The sequence below is a fragment of the Peromyscus maniculatus genome, chromosome X (genome assembly GCF_049852395.1).
Source record: "Peromyscus maniculatus bairdii isolate BWxNUB_F1_BW_parent chromosome X, HU_Pman_BW_mat_3.1, whole genome shotgun sequence".
Classification (NCBI taxonomy): domain Eukaryota; kingdom Metazoa; phylum Chordata; class Mammalia; order Rodentia; family Cricetidae; genus Peromyscus; species Peromyscus maniculatus.
The window spans coordinates 52,375,695-52,394,187 of NC_134875.1; the positions used below are offsets into that span (position 1 = coordinate 52,375,695).

The 18,493-nt window shown below is 38.2% G+C and overlaps 1 protein-coding gene across 1 annotated transcript; it reads right to left on the reverse strand.

The window, feature by feature from the left end:
* Nucleotides 1-4,331: 4,331 nt before the first annotated feature.
* On the reverse strand, nucleotides 4,332-8,415 carry LOC121825745 (uncharacterized). The gene is made up of 2 exons (XM_042269316.2): nucleotides 5,152-8,415; nucleotides 4,332-4,539 (listed from the first exon to the last, which is right to left on the reverse strand). Exons 1-2 carry the CDS (start codon nucleotides 5,608-5,610, stop codon nucleotides 4,513-4,515), a joined length of 486 nt encoding a protein of 161 aa, XP_042125250.1. The 5' UTR covers nucleotides 5,611-8,415; the 3' UTR covers nucleotides 4,332-4,512.
* Between the last annotated feature and the right edge of the window lie 10,078 nt (nucleotides 8,416-18,493).

Sequence of the window (18,493 nt, forward strand, 5' to 3'; positions counted from 1 at the left end):
TATGAAATTTCCAGGAAAATGGATGAAACTGGAAAAAATATGGGTAAACCAGGCCCCAAAAGAACAAATGCTGTATGTTGTCTCTCATATGTGGATCCTAGCAGCAAAGTTTCAGATTTGTGTGTTTAACTTGGAGTACATGTAGAGACTATGAACCTATAAAGAGAGGCCATGGGATAGGATGAGAAAGAGATTAAAACAGGGGGGTGATAGAGTACAGTCCATATGAAGGGAGAAAAGAGAATAATGGGGAAGGTTTAAGTTGGGAGAGGATGGATGGAAGTCTAGGGTACATGTTGGCATATCAGGAGGGAGAGCTATCACCAAGAATGCTTGAAAAGGCCACATAGAAACCTATTATTTTAAAAGCTTCCTAAAGAATGTATGCTCAAAGGAGTTTAAATTGAAGTTGCTCTATGTAAGGGAATAATGCAGCTCTGAGACTCCATAGGGTATCAAACAAATAGCCTAGTGCCAAGTGTGAGAGAAACCCTACAAAGTGTGGTCATAGGCATCCCAGAGATGCCTGGGTCAATTCAGGCTCTTGTCATTGCTTCTGGTCATCCATCAGAACTTAACAGTCAGCTCCTACGATTGAAGACATCACACAATTTAGAGCAGGACATAAAAACAAATCAAAACAAACTCAAGTGATAGTGACCTGGAAGATTCCTCCCAACTGGCCAGCTTATATATTGCTAGAAGGTACTATGCAGGCTAGTAGGCAGAAAAAGTTGTCAGCAATCTTACTCAGCTGTGAAGTCTGTGGGCCACCATAATGACTGACCTAACTAGATAAGTTCATTGGTGCAAAAGTGCCAGGAATGTTATGGTTGTAAACCATGGCTTTGTAATTGGATTTAAAATTCATTTCACAGAAGGACTTATGACTGGCCTAGTATCCATGGCTGGGGAGGTCACAGGCACTAGGGGAAAACCTACTTCTACTATTTTGCTAAAATAAGCATAGTATCAAATCACCTTCTGAATACTTATCATTACACCCACATATCAGTATAATTTTTACCATGCATCAGAGAAACTCCCTTTTGTGTGGATGGAGAATAATGCAGAGACTCATAAGAGGACAAGGTTGAAAGTAGCATTGACTATGGTGTAGTCATCCCTAAATAGGAGAATGATATCACATTCTCTCCCCACCCAAGGCCCAGAGGATATTATGTAAGAGGGGCAGAAAGATTGTAAGAGCTAGAGTTTAGGAGGACTGCTGCAAAACAGTGTCTTCAGGACATGACAAAGCCATTGCATTCATCAACCCACAGCAGCTGTGGTTGCCTACCTAAGACATGCACAGAATTAAGACAGTGGACATTCCTTCAGGGATTGTGAAAGGCCTCATCAGTTCCCTACTTCTAGCTTAAGAACTATTGGCAGGTGATGACTTTTAGGGGAGGGGCAGTTGGTTTCTTTAGGGTATGGCTTCTGATAGGTTTCCCAAGCTCCAGTAGATGTCCCCACAATCATGACTCTGCTGATCAAAAATATAGAGGACATGAGGTTAGGAGAGGCATGTTGAGGATCCTGTAAGAAAGTGGACATGGGCCGGGTGGTGGTGGCCCACGCCTTTAATCCCAGCACTTGGTAGGCAGAGCCAGGAGGATCTCTGTGAGTTCGAGGCCAGCCTGGGCTACCAAGTAAGTTCCAGGAAAGGTGCAAAGCTACACAGAGAAACCCTGTGTCGAAAAACCAAAAAAAAAGGGGGGGGGGACATGAAGAATGAAGTGTAGATATAATTGAAAGACATTGTATACATTTATGAAATTACCAAAAGATAAACTTGAAAAAATACTTGATTGTCTATACTGAAGATCTGTTCCTTAAGTAATGTCAAAATAGGCAAAGAGATTTGTGTAACAGGAATTGCTGAACTGTCTTATTAATAAAAACAAAATAAAACAAAACAAAAACCCAGAGTCAGATATTGGGATGAAAGCTGAGAGATCTGAGTGATAGAACAAGACAGACACAAGTTCTTACCACTAGGAAATCCTCAGCCCAAGAGAGAACCTACTTCCTGAATACTCATGCCTATATACCTTTCTGTGCCCTGACATCTGACTTCTCCTCTCTGCCAGCTACATCACTTCATATTTTTGCCCAGCTCTATCACTTCCTTTCTGTCTGTAGAGACCTCCATACTTTTATGGTTAACTAGTTTTAGAATTAAAGGTGTGTGCTACCATATCTGTCTCTGTTCCCAGTGTAGCCTTGAACTCACAGAGATCCAGATGAATCTCTGCCTCCCAAATGCTAGGATTAAAGGTGTGTGCTACCACTGCCTGACCGCTATATTTAATATAGTGGCTGACATTATCCTCTGATCTCCAGTCAAGTTTTACTTGTTAGAGCACAAATACAATATTACCACAGATTTGTGGCTATACTTCCTGTAGAGTGGAAAGAACATCAATATAATTCACAGAAGATTTGTAAGTTAGTCTTAAGTCATATTAGTAGAAATTCCAAAACTAACCAATTATAATCAATGAAATCTCCTCAGTGACATTGCGTTAAATGCCTATTTGGACTCTCCACTCAATATGAATGTGACAAAGGGCTTACAATGTGCCTCTGTGCCATGTGCCTGTCATAAATATGTCAAATTCCTGATAATATGTATACTATGTAGATTATTTTATCTTTAGTTTAGTTCTAAAGATTGTTTAGTTGCATTTATTTATGGAGTATAGTGTGGTATTTTGACACAGGTATTTATATATAATGTTTCATGATGAAATCAAGGTAATTCACACTATCTTACCAAACCTTTGGATTTCTGTGCTGTGAACCTCGAATCTTTTCTTCTCTAGCTTTTCTTTAAAATATAAAAATTTATTTTAGACTATAGTTATCCTTTTTTGCTCTATAACACTATAATGAATTCCTTTCCCTGTTGTGTCTTAGTCCTTATTATCCCATCACTGATAATGTGTTTTTAAATGTCAATGTCAGTGACACAAAATAGAATTCTGTGTGCACTAGGTAAGCTATTTTTTGTAAGAAATGTTTATCAGGTATCTACCAATATAATGGTGGGTGCTTTAAGAAAGATGCACAAGTCAAACTTTTAAAAGGTCCTAATAATTCAGAAAGTTGAACACTAGAGAATGATCTAGGTTCACATGTGAATAGTTTTACTTAATGTTGTAAAATGAGATGTGTTCCCATAGAATACATCAGGAGGTATTAAGGCAAATGAGTACCTATGAAGCTTGAAATACCCGTAGAACATAGCTTTACACCCTCAAAAACGGTGTCCTTTCTCCTCTGATCCCTAATCTAGTTACATCCAACTACACTTTTTTCCTTAAGCAGATTCCAGTTGTTGAACAGTTTTCTTAAAATTTACCCCTCCTATTTTCATTTTTCTTCGAGAAGCATTGTTACCTACACAAAGGTGTAGTGAAAAGTTCATGTATACACCCTTGAGCTAACCTAAGTGATGAACTATGATGCCATTGAAGTCCAGCCTGTACGTCCATCCAATTAAATACTTCCTTAAAAAAATATACCTAGTAATCCTAAATAGATATTTTCATTTCCATAAAAGATTCTCTGTGTGCTACATAAGCATGCATCACACATATTCACTCTACTATGTATGTATATATACTTGTAGTTATTGCTTTACATTTTTAAACTTTATATGCACATTTTAATGTATCTAGAAGTTAACTTTTTCTTTTATATATTTTTCTCCACTATACTATCCAATATTTGCCTTTTTAGGTTTTTCTCTGTGTCTTAAACCTTTCCAAATTGTAGTATTTCCCTGTACCATCCATCATTCAGCATCTAGTATTTATTTTTTTATTCAATTTATTTTAAAGGGTCTCAGTTCAGTGATATAATCTTGGTCCAATCACAGTGAAAGCACTACTTTAAATCAGCCAGTTCTCACACTATGTTGATATGAAGGATAAACTAAAGGTCTTCAGAACCTGTGCCAGATCAATTTGAGAATTCACTATCAAATACATCTTGAATGGAGCTAAGGAGTTGACATTGCTCACCAATTCCCAGGTGCTGCTGCAACTGTTGTTGTCCTATGTGTTCAAGTGCCCCAACTTGCTTGCCGACAAACTGGGTCACTTATCAGTTTATGTGAATAAAATTCAGACTATGCTAGACCTTCCATGTCTGTTTTCTTTTTCATAAGTGGTGCAAACTTACTAATGGAATTTATTGAGAGTGTAATAAGAGAACTGAAAACAGTTAAAAGTAATCTGCATCATTGACTGGTAGGCTAAAACAAAAAGCAATAGACATCAATTGACTTGAGTTTGTATTATTGATAAAAGACTCTCCCATTTATTCACTTCAAATTATTTTTATTTTTAACTTAAAGAATATTTAAACAATTTTGGAAGTTTTAAGTGCATATATTTGGATGAATAATAATAGAACAGGATCATTGATGATAACTTTCCACGTGTTAATGAATGTTAGATGATCTCAAATCCACAAAGAACTGATTCATTGATCCTATCTTCATCCATGGCTTCCTTTGCCCTCAATCTGTAGGTAGAATAAGAGATAATTAACAATTTTAAACATTGACATGAACCATTTTTTTAAACCTTAAAAAAATAGTCTACCTTATATCTGTCTGTATTTTTAACCAAAAATTGAACATATTTTCTTCTTGAAACTCAAACCCTTGTGTAAGGCCTGAAAATGAGCTATCAAAGCCAACAGACACTGAATAATAAGCAACTTTGCTAATGCTTGGTGGCCTTGGTCCCTTTGTTGCAAAGATCAGCAGGTGATAGACTACAGAAGTGTTATTCAAGGACTCGCTGTACTAGAACATGTCCTCCTCAGGGTCTTCTGAGCTGTGTAATATACCTTGGAATCCCTTTCCAGGTATTATAAAAGACAGCCATCCTAGAGGTAGCTCCTTCTATTAGGCACTCACCCTCCCAATTCTATGTTTTCTTTACCAGGGTCTGGATTTCTTGGAGAGTTTTTCCTCTCCTGAATAGGTGGGCCTCCAAGGACTGAACTTTTCATGCCTTGAGTGAAGCATAATGTGGTCATTAATAGCATGTATACACACTTTAGGGGCATGATGTATTAGAAAAAATGAAATTTCTCTAGCGGGACCTAAAGCCCCATATGTAAACTTACAGCATGCAGGATGATCTTCTTCCCCCTAGTCTCATCTTCATCTTCTCCATTCTTCTCATATTCATAGTCGTCATCGTTATTGTCTTCCTCCTCGTCTTCATTATTATAGTCCTGGTCTTCTTCAGCTTCCTCCTGAATTTCGTTCTCTTGGTCACTATTCCAGACATACCAGTCCTCTTCAACATCAGGCCAGGCTTCCTCGTCAACAGGCCAGATATCATCAACGTAAGGCCAGATGTCCTCGATATCAGGCCATATCTCTTCCTGCCTACGCTCTTCTTCCATAATGGCTCTCGCTACTGCCTGTGAAACCAGAAATGCTGCGGTTCCATCGATGTCATCAACATTCTCTTCAATTGGTAGCACATGCAAAACAATTTGTCCAGCGTCCTGCCCCATCCCACCACCCTCTTGCTCTTGGTCAGGTAATCCAGGCTCCCGCTCTGCAAAGGCAGACATGGCACAAAATCCTTGCCAATGAAGATCTTACTGAAGCTTCGAGCTTTGAAGATGTTGGTAAGGAAGAGGTGTTGTTAAGGTTACTGCCACAAAGTAGAGAGAGGCTCTTGGCCTCAAGGACCTCCTTGGAGGCAGTGAGAGCAGTAGGAAAGTTTTCCACTAGTCAGCAGATGGAGTTGGTACTTGTAGAGTACCTATAAAGAAGGGCTAGACAGCACCAGGGAGGAGCCTTCTGCTGAGGCCAGCCCCAAGAAGGCTGAGAACCAGGTATAAGGGGGCGGAGCCTTGAGGAGTAATAATGGCCCTTCTCACACGTCACCAGAGCTGTAAGCTCATTGGCTGAGACATAGTGATTGATGTGTATTGTGTCCAATGAGCCATAAAGGTCCTTAAATTCTGGGGACTGTTCAGAATCACACCTTTTTCCCTGAGGCCTTACTGTCTTGGGATACCTTTTAAGGCGATAGGAACCCTGTCTTCTAAATACCACATTGTCAGTAAAGTGGTAGTGTATCAATGTGAATGAGCTCGTCTGCACTGACTTCTATTTGACATGGGTTATGCCAATATAGACAGAGTTATAAAACAGGTATAGAGGGGCAGGAGAGATGGATGTCTCAGAAGAGCACTTATTGCTCTTTCAGAGGATCGAGTTTCGATTCCCAACACCGACATGGTGGTTAGCAACCTTTTGTAACTTCAGTTCCAGGGCATCTGGTCTTTTCTGATCTTTTTGGACATTGTACACACATGATGCACAGACATACATGCAATAAAAAGCACCTATACACATATAGAATAAAATAAATCTAAAAAAATTAAAAACCCAATCATGTATAGCTCAGATTTCAGCAGTGGTAAAATTAAAAGAGACAGAAATGAGCCAAATAGTGAAAAGTTGACATGGTTACAGTCACAACAAAGGGTTGGAAGTTGAAAAAAAAATACCTGGAAAGTATTTAATTCACATTGCCAAAGTCACATTGATCCTCCCATAAATGCATAAAAATAAAGAGGAAATGCATGTTAAATGAAAAAGACAGTCTTCCTAGTATGACCTAACAAAACTAATACTTTCTGTTTCATCCTTCCCAGTTAGACAAGAATAAAGAATTCCAAAGTATAAAGCATTTTTTCTACTATGAAGAAATCAAATACCTTTTCATATTTATTGTGAAAATCTTTAAACATAATAATATTCCTTTCCAGGAAAATGACACCCGTGAATCTCTTTAATCATTCCCACACAATTTAGGGGTTAATAACAATTTGGCATACTCTCCCACTTCATAAAGGGAACATGGTGTTTTCATAAAACACATAAATATCAAAGAGAATGTAGAAAGGTTAATTAGCCAAATACAAAGAAAGTTCGTTGCCCTCATTGGGCCCAATCCAACTTTCTTCACCTTTGATGAGAGATAGTGTTAGAGGTTTGAAAGTATGCTGTGGAGTGAGCTTTTCAAGTCACAGTAGGAGCAAAGGTTGAGCCTAAACTAGTCTATGGCAGAACGATTTTTCTGTGTTATATATTGTCTAGAAAATATCAGGATGGAGGGCTGTTTCCCAGGGAACACTGCTTCTCCCACTCTTGGCACTCCTTAGTTGCCTTTAGTTCTTTGTCTAGTGTTAGATACATATAATTATTAAAGAAAAAGAGGCCATGAATATGAGAGCTAGCAAGATGGGGGTATACATTGGAGGGGCAAGAAATGGGGGAAAAGGAGAGGAGGAAATTATGTGATTATATTTTAAGTAATGAGCAATTTTTTGAAAGAAATCAGGACAGAGTAGCAGTGAGTGGGATATAGAAACAAAGACTTAATGTTGGACTTCAAAAGAGGCCAAAGAGTCCTGTGTGTGGAACACGAGGCTCACTCTGGCCTATTGGAAATGTGCTTATTATCTGGTACATTACTTGATTCACTGCATGGCTTCTTTCTCTACCACAGTTGATATTTAAGCCTAATGCTCAACACATCAATGTCAATTGTCCCAATAGTAGGTTATGATATCGTAAGAGCTCCCCCTGTAATGAAAGGTCAGATCCTTGTAAAATGAGGACACAATAGTGATTCCCTCTGGAAGATGAAACAAAATACTACCACCATGCAAGCAGATGAAACTCTTTATAGGAACATAGCAACTGTCAGTGACATAGTCTTGGATTCACAGCCACCAATATACTAAGAAATAAGCAATAAAATACAATTATTTGTAAGTTACCTACTGTATGGCATCTTGTTATAGCCACACAAATGGGCTAAGGTATTTTCTCTCTCCCAAAAGGAAATCACTATGGATATTTGACTGCATACTTTAATGGGAACTGGAAAAAAAAAACAATATTGGTATAGCTGCTTTTTTAGAACCATTGTGAGCCTCCACTCTCAGGATGTGGGGCCAGAAAGGAAGAGTGAATATGAAATGAAGGAATATATGGAAAATGGGATATGCAAAGGTAGAAACTCTCACTCACTATGATTTTGTCCATCTCTAGGCAAACAGGCTTACTGCCATGTGCAACCCACAGGAGAAATTTTTGTATTCCCCAAAAGCCTCCAACCCTGAACCTGGCAAAGAAGTTAGAGAATCTAGAACCAGTGGATCCTGATATCTATAGCCATGAAATTATCTACTACCATTGACATCAAGAATGACCAATAGACGCAAAATAGGGCTCTGGACCTACATCATCATTCAAACAATAAAACAGGGCTACTTATGTCACTCCTTTCCAAAACTCAGAAAAATTACTTTTGTGAGCAACCTAAGGAGAAGTATCTAAAGAAAGCTATCTAGGGCACAAAGTTAAGCTTAGCCAAAGTGACACTTCACAAGTATCTCACAGAGGAGTCTTGTAACTGTGACACACATATGCATCATTTTAATGCATATTTTATCTTCTAGCACAGAAAAGAGGAATATCATCCCTCTACTTCTCTGAGTGCTGCTTTCCTTCCTGCATAAGCAAGTTCTCAGGATCAAATTTAGAGTCTGAGGCTTTGCAAACAAATCCTTTTCAGACAGAGCTATGCCCAGGTTTATACTGTATTTTGTTCAATTATAATTTAGTTATTCTTGCTTTAGTTTGAGCTTTCTTTAAATTTTTTTAGTATCTTAAATTGAAGGTTCAGTAATTATGCAGAATGCTATCTTTTAACATAGGCACTTGCAGTGATGATCATTAACTTAAACACCACTTAATATGCAATTGTTACATTTGTGTGTACCATGTTTTGTTTTCATGTATATTAAAATGTTTTCTAATTTCCATTCTGATTCTTCTCCTTGACTCTTAATTATCTAAGTGTGTGTTATTTATTTGCAAACATCTGTTAGAAAATTAATAAATAGAATAAACAAAGTCAAAAACAAAGCTTCAAGAAAACAACTGAGTCAAAAATTGGGCTTTAGCTCTTAACAGTATTCTTAAAAGAATATACAATGTTAAGAATATCCTAAAAAGTGTTCAACATCTTAGGAATCAGGGAAATGTAAATTTAAAAATCTTCTTATTTTCTAACTCCAGTTAAAATGGCTTAAAAACGATTAAAAATCCAATGACAACAAATACTGTTGAGGCTGTGGGGGAAAGAGCAGCCCTTATTCTCTGTTAGTGGGTATGTAAAATGATGTAGACATGATGGATATCAGTGTGGATTTCTAAAAAGAGATATGATGTATGGACAAACTTTAGTGTTCCTGGGCATATACCCAAAAGACTCTATATCCTGCAAAAGAGATACTTGCTCATCTATGTTAATTGTTGCTTTATTCACAATATCCAAGAAATGGAAACAACCTAATATCCATTAACTTATGAGTGGATATTGAAAATGTGGTACCAACATACAATGAAATTTTATTGATCTACAGATAAAAATGAAACTATGAAATTTCCAGGAAAATGGATGAAACTTGGAAAAACAGGGTTAAGCCAGGACCAATAAGAACAAATGCTATATGTTGTCTCTCATATGTGGATCCTAGCAGCAAAGTTTCAGATTTGTGTGTTTAACTTGGAGTACATATAGAGGCTATGAAACTATAAAGAAAGGCCACGGGATGGGATGAGAAAGAGATTAAAACAGGGGGTGATAGAGTACAGTTCATATGAAGGGAGAAAAGAGAATAATGGGAAAGGTTTAAGTTGGGAGAGGATGGATGGAAGTCTAGGGTACATGTTGGCATATCAGGAGGGAGAGCTATCACCAAGAATGCTTGAAAAGACACATAGAAACCTATTATTTTAAAAGCTTCCTAAAGAATGTATGCTCAAAGGAGTTTAAATTGAAGTTGCCCTATGTAAGGGAATAATGCAGCTCTGAGACTCCATAGGGTATCAAACAAATAGCCTAGTGCCAAGTGTGAGAGAAACCCTACAAAGTGTGGTCATAGGCATCCCAGAGACTCCTGAGTCAATTCAGGCTGTTGTCATTGCTTCTAGTCATCCATCAGAACTTAACAGTCATTCCTACCATTGAAGACATCACACAATATAGTCATAGGACATAAAAACAGATCAAAACGAACTCAAGTGATAGTGACCTGGAAGATTTCTCCCCAACTGTCTAGCTTACATAGTGCTAGAAGGTACTATGCAGGCTAGTGTAGGGGGGGAGTTATCAGCAATCTTACTCAACTGTGAATTCTGTGGTCCACCGTAATAACTGACCTAACCACATAAGTTCATTGGTGCAAAAGTGCCAGGAATGTTATGGTTGTAAACCATGGCTTTGTAATTAGAATTAAAACCCATTTCACAGAAGGAATTATGCCTGGCCTAGTATCCATGGCTGGGGAGGTCACATGCGCTAGGGGAAAACCTACTTCTACTATTTTGCTAAAATAAGCATAGTATCAAATCACCTTCTAAATACTTATCATTACACCCACATATCAGTATAATTTTTACCATGCATCAGAGAAACTCCCTTTTGTGTGGATGGAGAATAATGCAGAGACTCACAAGAGGACAAGGTTGAGAGAAGCAGTGACTATGGTGTGGTCATCCCTAAATAGGGGAATGATATCCCATTCTCTCCCCACCCAAGGCCCAGAGGATATTATGTAAGAGGGGCAGAAAGATTGCAAGAGCTAGAGTTTAGGAGGACTGCTGCAAAACAGTGTCTTCAGGACATGACAAAGCCATTGCATTCATCAACCCACAGCAGCTGTGGTTGCCTACCTAAGACATGCACAGAATTAAGACAGTGGACATTCCTTCAGGGATTGTGAAAGGCCTCATCAGTTCCCCACTTCTAGCTTAAGAACTATTGGCAGGTGATGACTTTTAGGGGAGGGGCAGTTGGTTTCTTTAGGATGTGGCTTCTGATAGGTTTCCCAAGCTCTAGTAGATGTCCCCACAATCATGACTCTGCTTATCATAAATATAGAGGACATGAGGTTAGGAGAGGCATGTTGGGGTGCCACGGACTGGCCCACCGGGATTACCAGGACCGTAGGAGAATCAGGGCTTGGGTAGTCAGGAAGGCAAGGATTCGGCAACTGACAGACAGACAACAAACACACTCAAAAGTGGTTTGAATCTGCTGCAACTTTACTTCTGCAAATCAGTTTATATACAGAAAAGAAAACTATCAAGTCATACAGGGAACAACAAGAGCTTGGCAATAATTCAATTACATCATCTTTAAAAAACATCAAGCACACAGTTATTAATCGGCGCTAGACATATCCTTTCACTCACAAGAACTTTATGACCCAAAGAGCAGTCTGTGTTTTTTAAACTTAGTACAGTTCCTAGACTTGTGTAGGCTTCTTGCAGCTGTGTCCTTCATCTTTATCTCAGCCGCTCACTAGTTTATTATTCACTTCTACTTTTCTGGTTCTCATGACCCATTTAGCCAATTTGTATGTTGCAGATCCTCCCTAAGTATTTCTTCAGTTCTTCACCATATATCTCTTTTAATATAAAACCTTTTTACCTGCTGGAATATGGACACTTGTACTTTTACACCTGTAAGGGGAAGGAGTTCTGCTGTAGTCCTTAACTTTTCCAAGCTGAACTTCCTCAACAGAGGGGCCCACTATCTGCCTCCTATGAGATAATGTTTTCTTCCATAAATCACTTTAGTTGGGATTCCTAGTGGGTGAGTGTTCATTCCCTAGAAGTGCCTGAACTATTATACTTTCTATTATCTAGCGGCTTGAGGCTTGAGGTCTTTAAGGAATAGTTCATTCTGCTATATCTAAATAAGGTCCATGTCCAGCTTCCCCTTTCGTCCACAGTTCACAACCCAAGCATTCATTAATTTTGGCTGTGTTTTATAGATTAATTAGAACATTATCAGAAAAGCAGTCATACAGAACCCATAGCCCAGAGAGCTCATGATCTGTGAAGCACGTCTCCTTCGAGAAGGAGGCATAACACGGGCACTCTGCCAGGGACCTCCAGGGAGCTTAGTCCCGTGGGACACGTATCTCCCGTCTGCTATTATTGACATAATTGTTCATGTCACACAGACGACACTGGAGTTGGTGTGGCATTGGGGATCCTGTAAGAATGTGGACCTGAAGAGTGGTGTAGATATAATTGAAAGATATTGTATACATGTATGAAATTACCAACAGATAAACTTGAAAAAAATACTTGATTGTCTAGTGTGGTGATATTTTATTTGTACTGAAATGTTATTTTAATTTTATGTTAATAAATAAAGTTGCCCTGGGGTCAGAGCTATTAGAGCCATAGTAAGAGCGTGGTGGTTAGAAGAGCTAGGTAGATTTCTGTGTGTTCAGGGATACAGCCAGTATTGGAGACATACGCCTTTAAGACCTGGAGGGCGGTACTTACAGGCAGTGATGAGGCAGTCATGTGGTTGGGTTTACAACCAATGAGAAGGCAGAACAGAAAGATTATTTAAACAGGGACACAGGAAGTACCTCCCTCTCTCAGGGAAGCTAGGAGCACTGCAGGAGGTAAGATTTTATCTCTGAGCTCTGACCTCTCGACTTTTCTCTTTTACCTTGGCTCTGTGTTTCTTATTTTAATAATACGATTGGTTACATCTACATCTGGCGCCCAACGTGACAAGAATCCATTAAAAACTGCTTGGGGCCGGTTCCCTAGCCGGAGCAGCCGGCTCCCTAGCCCCGGCCCAGGTCTGGGCTCAGGCTGGACTGTGAGCTGCTTGCTTAAAGCCAGTGCTACAAACAGCTCAGGCCTGCCCTGCTAAACAGGGCCCCTGGCTGTAAAGCCAAGCCTTGACTCGGCTCAAGAGGGAACAAGTGGCTGGCTTTAAGCTTTAGCCGGCTACCCCTTCGCTTTCACTTTCACTTTCGCTTTCGCTTTCGCTTTTGCTTTCTCTCTTGCTTTCTCTCTGTCTCTCTGTCTCTCTGTTTCTCTCTCTCTCTCTCTCTCTCTCTCTGGATTTACACCTAGGACTCTAGGTGGCTGTTTTGAAATTCGCTCGGATTTCTACTGTTCTACGCAGATTTGGTAAGTCATAAAGGAAACTATTTAAAAGACCAATTTTTTCCACATTTAAAAAAATGGGTTTCCTGTGTACATTGGAAGAAAATTGGGTTTTGTTTGAAATTTTAGGCAGTCTGACAATGGAACAACTATATGAAAAGATTAGTATTATGGGAATTATGCAGTTAATCACCATGCTTATTCTCATTTTACTATTTAAAAAGATAGTCGATTTAAGTGCCAGGATAACAGCTTTAGAAAAACCTGTTAATTTTAACAGTGAAGTTGGTTCAAGTTTGGATCATAAGGTTAAAGAAAGAAAGCCTGTTTTCACACAGTCATCCTTAATTTATCCTGTAACCGTACAGCAGATGCCTGATCAAATGGCTACACAAAATATCTGGGCTCCAATTGAACTGATGGATTTTAAAAGGTTTAAGGAGGCAATAGTATCTTATGGCATGCATTCTGCATATGTAAAGCAAATGTTAAACTCTTGGTCAACATATAATAGGATTATACCACAGGACTGGCGGGACCTTGCACAAGCTGTTCTAGAACCCAGCCAGAGAATTCAATTTCTAACGTGGTTTAAGGAGGAAGCTAGAAACGTAGAAACACAATGGAGGGATAAAGGAATACAAGTTTGTCAGGATCAGCTTATTGGAGAAGGCCAATATGCTTCAATACAAACACAATGTTTATATGATGTTCAAACCGTAATTTTATGTCGAATGGCAGCCTTGAATGCATGGGACAGAGTTGATGAACCAGGAAAAAAACCTGAGTCATTCACAAAGGTTATGCAAGGCCCAAAAGAATCTTTCACAGATTTTTTAGAAAGACTGGCTTCAGCAGTAAACAGAATGGTCTCAGGATCAGAAGCTAGTAAGGCAATAATTGAAGCTTTGGCATTTGAGAATGCGAATGCAGCATGCAAAAGAATAATCAGGCCGTTAAGGGCAAGATCTGCACCTTTGGAAGATTGGATTAGAGAAACAATTAATGTTGAGGTTGATGAGCATGATACGTGGGTAGGAGAAGTAATTTCAAAAGGTTTGAGGAGTGTTAGATGTTTTGGGTGTGGAAAGCAAGGACATTTTAAAAGGGACTGTAAACAGGTCATTCCTAGAAGCAATGTTTCTTCAAGGAACAATGGCAACAGAATGCCCCTTCCTTCTGGAGTATGCAGAAGGTGTGGTAAGGGAAAACACTGGACCAACGAATGTAGATCAACAAAGGACAGACAGGGTAATCCTTTGCCTCAGTTTTCGGGAAACTCCCGGAGGGGCCTCATGCAGGCCCCCATAGCAAAACCAGTTCAAACCTTTCCTGCAGCTGTAGAGGAAATCCCTGCTCTGAGCGATTAAATAACCAAATGACTATTGGAATAAATCATGCTGGTCAGGATGATGAAACAGAGAGAATAGAAAATTCAGGAGAAAACATAAAGAAAATTTCTTGGCAAACTTCTATTAATGAACAGAGACCAAAATTAACGATAAAAATAAATGGTGTTTTGTTGTCTGGTCTGGTAGACACAGGTGCGGACATTACCATAATTGCACCAGAATTTTGGCATCCAGCTTGGCCTCTTCAGGAGGTAAACGTTCAACTGTTAGGAATTGGGACATTATCTGGAGTGAAACAGAGTGCAAGATGGCTGGAATGTATAGGTCCAGAAGGACAGAGAGGAAAATTAAAACCATATGTCGCTAACATAGCTATGAACCTGTGGGGTCGAGACTTGTTGCAACAATGGAATACTCAGATTAAAATCCCTCCAATCTCAGAAACAAATCATAAACTAGCACATGTTTCTGAGAGAAATATTAGAAGGCATTATTTTGAGTGGTCACCAGCCATCCATATTATACAAGAACAGGGCACAACAACTGATAATCTTCCAAAAATACCAACAGCTCTACCTTTAAAATGGTTAACAGACAAGCCTGTATGGGTTCAGCAATGGCCTTTAACAACAGAGAAACTCCAGGCTTTAAAAGAGCTGGTAGAAGAACAGTTAAATGCTCAGCATATTGAACAGTCAACCAGCCCTTGGAATTCTCCTGTATTTGTTATTAAAAAGAAATCTGGTAAATGGAGAATGGTAACAGACCTTAGAGGAATTAACAAAGTAATTCAGCCGATGGGCTCTCTACAATCTGGAATTCCTTTGCCTACTCTGTTACCAAAAGGATGGCCTCTCATAGTTATTGATTTAAAAGACTGTTTCTTTTCAATACCCTTACAAGAAAAAGACAGAGAAAGATTTGCTTTCACAGTGCCTACTTATAATAATTCTCAACCGGTTAAAAGATTTCAATGGAGGGTCCTCCCACAGGGAATGTTAAATAGCCCAACTCTGTGCCAATATTTTGTACAACAGCCATTGGAAGTGATACGTAAAAAATTTCCTAAATCTATAATTTATCAGTATATGGATGATATTTTACTAGCTGACTCAAATGCAGATACCTTAGAAAGAATGTTTGAAGAAGTAAAGAAAATTTTGCCTTGCTGGGGATTACAAATTGCTCCTGAAAAAATACAAAGAGGAGATTCTATTAATTATTTAGGATATAAAATAGAGCTACAAAAAAATTAGACCCCAAAAGGTGCAAATTAGGAGAGATAGACTACAGACTCTTAATGACTTTCAAAGATTATTTGGAGATATTTCTCATCTACGAACTATTGTTGGGGTAAAAAATGATGAACTGACTAATTTGTTCAAAACCTTAGAAGGTGACAAGGACTTAAATAGTCCAAGAGAATTATCACCTGAAGCTGAGAAAGAATTGGCCTTGGTAGAAAAGAAAGTACATGAAGGGCACGTGGATCGTATTGATCCAAAGCTGGATTGCATTTTGGTTATTTTACCTTCTAGGCATTCCCCTACTGGAATATTAATGCAGAGGGAAGATATTATATTGGAATGGATATTTTTACCAAATAAACCAAATAAAAAATTAAAAACTTATGGGGAAAAAATCTCTGACTTGATTTGGAAAGGAAAATTGAGACTTTGTCAGTTAGCAGGAATAGACCCAGCAGAAATTGTCGTACCTTTAACTAAGGAGGACATTGAAAAATTATGGACAGAAAGTGAACCTTGGCAAAGAGCTTGCAGTAATTTTTTGGGAGAAATTAACAGCAAATATCCCAAAAGCAACAGAATTGATTTTATAAAGAGAGCTGATTGGATCTTGCCTCGAATTGTACGGCAAAAACCCATACCTGGAGTTCGTACATTTTATACAGATGCCAACAAACAAGGAAAGGCAGGTTACAAATCAGAAAATTTAAGTAAAGTGGTACAAAGTCCTTATAATTCAGTGCAAAAATCAGAATTGTATGCTATTCTGTTGGTATTAATGGATTTTTCAGAACCTCTCAACATAGTAACTGACTCTCAGTATGCTGAAAGAGTGGTGTTACATATTGAGACTGCAGAATTTATCCCTGATGCTTCAGAATTAACTTCACTATTTATTCAATTACAAGATACAATCAGGAAAAGGAGTCATCCTTTATATATAACTCACATCCGATCTCATACTGGTCTGCCAGGCCCTCTAGCACAAGGCAATGATGAGATTGATAAATTATTGATAGGAAATGTGCTGGAGGCCTCAGACTTTCATAAAAAACATCACGTCAATAGTAAAGGTTTAAAAAAGGATTTTTCCATAACCTGGCAACAAGCCAAAGAAATAGTAAAGAAATGTCCTACTTGTTCTTTCTATAATCAAACACCATTACCAGCAGGATGTAACCCAAAGGGTACTCAGAGGAATGAAATCTGGCAGATGGATGTGTTTCACTTTGCAGAATTTGGAAAATTGAAATATGTACACCACACCATTGATACTTATTCAGGATTTCAATGGGCAACTGCTTTGAGTTCTGAAAAAGCTGATTCTGTAATCACTCATTTGCTAGAAGTTATGGCCATCATGGGTATACCTGCACAAATCAAAACTGACAATGCTCCATCATATGTCTCTGTTAAAATGAAACAGTTTTTTGATTATTACAAAATAAAGCATATTACAGGTATACCACATAATCCTACAGGTCAAGCAGTTATAGAAAGATCAAACAGAACTCTAAAGGATATGCTAAATAAACAGAAAGGAGTAACAAAAACCCCTAGAAATAGACTGCATAATGCTCTATTAACTTTGAATTTTCTGAATGCCAATGAGAAAGGAACAACAGCTGCAGAGAGACATTGGGTAATAGAAAAAACTACAGAATTAAATCAGCCTATATACTTTAAGGATGTGCTGACCTCAGAATGGAAGCCAGGGTATGTATTACGTTGGGGACGAGGTTTTGCTTTTGTTTCTACAGGAGAAGATAAGCTGTGGGTACCATCAAAATTGATAAAGGTTCGATTTGAACAAGAGAAACCTCTTAATTAGAGGAGGTGATAGTTCATCAACCAGCATGAACATCCAATTTAAACTAACTTGTACCTATAACACATGTCTTTTCATTTAATCAGATAATAACTTGCCAAAAACGAACATCCCCAAAATTAGTCTTGGGGGAAGGTTTTTGTTTTTGTCTTTTAGGAGAATGAAGGTTAAGGAATCTGAAGGACACAAGACAAATGAGACAACTGAAGAAAAGGGACAAATCATCTATCCCAGGAAACAGAGTATATGGGAGTATATGGCATATGGGTATATATTATCTAAAAAATTTTATGTCTTCTTAAATGTTTGTTTCTGCTTTTCTCTAAAGATTTAACACTATTGGTTTTCTAATAGTCCCAGTTCAATTAAAATTTAAAGCTGACTTTGGAGTTGGAGAATGGCTCTCTCCTTCTTTAAACTCAAGCATGTTGTTAAAATGAAAATACAAACTCCCTGTATCATGACAGAATAAAAGAGCCATTTTCTGCTATGGGACAGGACAAAAGCCAAATTAATTAAGGGACTATTCTATTACTAATCTCAACTCTTTGATTCTATTCTGATTCTTTAAACTTTTCTTAAAGTATAAATTTTATATCAAAATTTACAAGATTAATATATATATACATTTTAAACTTTGTTAAGATATGAATGGTCATATAGAGTACTAACTAATTCTAGAAAAAAGGCTTCAGTTAGCTGCATATATATGTCTTTGTGTTCGAGTCTCTTATCAGTTTTCTACAGGAAATCACGGCCAGGCCTAACATCAACTGAAGTCTCCGGAAAGAAGATGGGGCCCCACAACAACAATAACAACAACAATTCCACGTGGACAATAATCATATCACTGAACTGACAAACATCATCTACAGATCAGCTTTGAACTACAAGGTGCTCAGAGCAATTTTGAGATGACTAGCTGAGATGATCCAGTCTCAAAGACTACTTGAATAAGGACTTGAGATAAACCCTGAACTTTGGCTTTATACATAGACTGGATAATAAGGAAGGA

Excerpts from the sequence above, each read along its gene's own strand:
- LOC121825745 (XM_042269316.2), bottom strand. The coding sequence starts at position 5,610 with ATGTCTGCCTTTGCAGAGCGGGAGCCTGGATTACCTGACCAAGAGCAA. Across the intron at positions 4,540-5,151 it reads AGAAGATCATCCTGCATGCT|ATTGAGGGCAAAGGAAGCCA; the intron begins GTAAGTTTACAT and ends TTCTACCTACAG.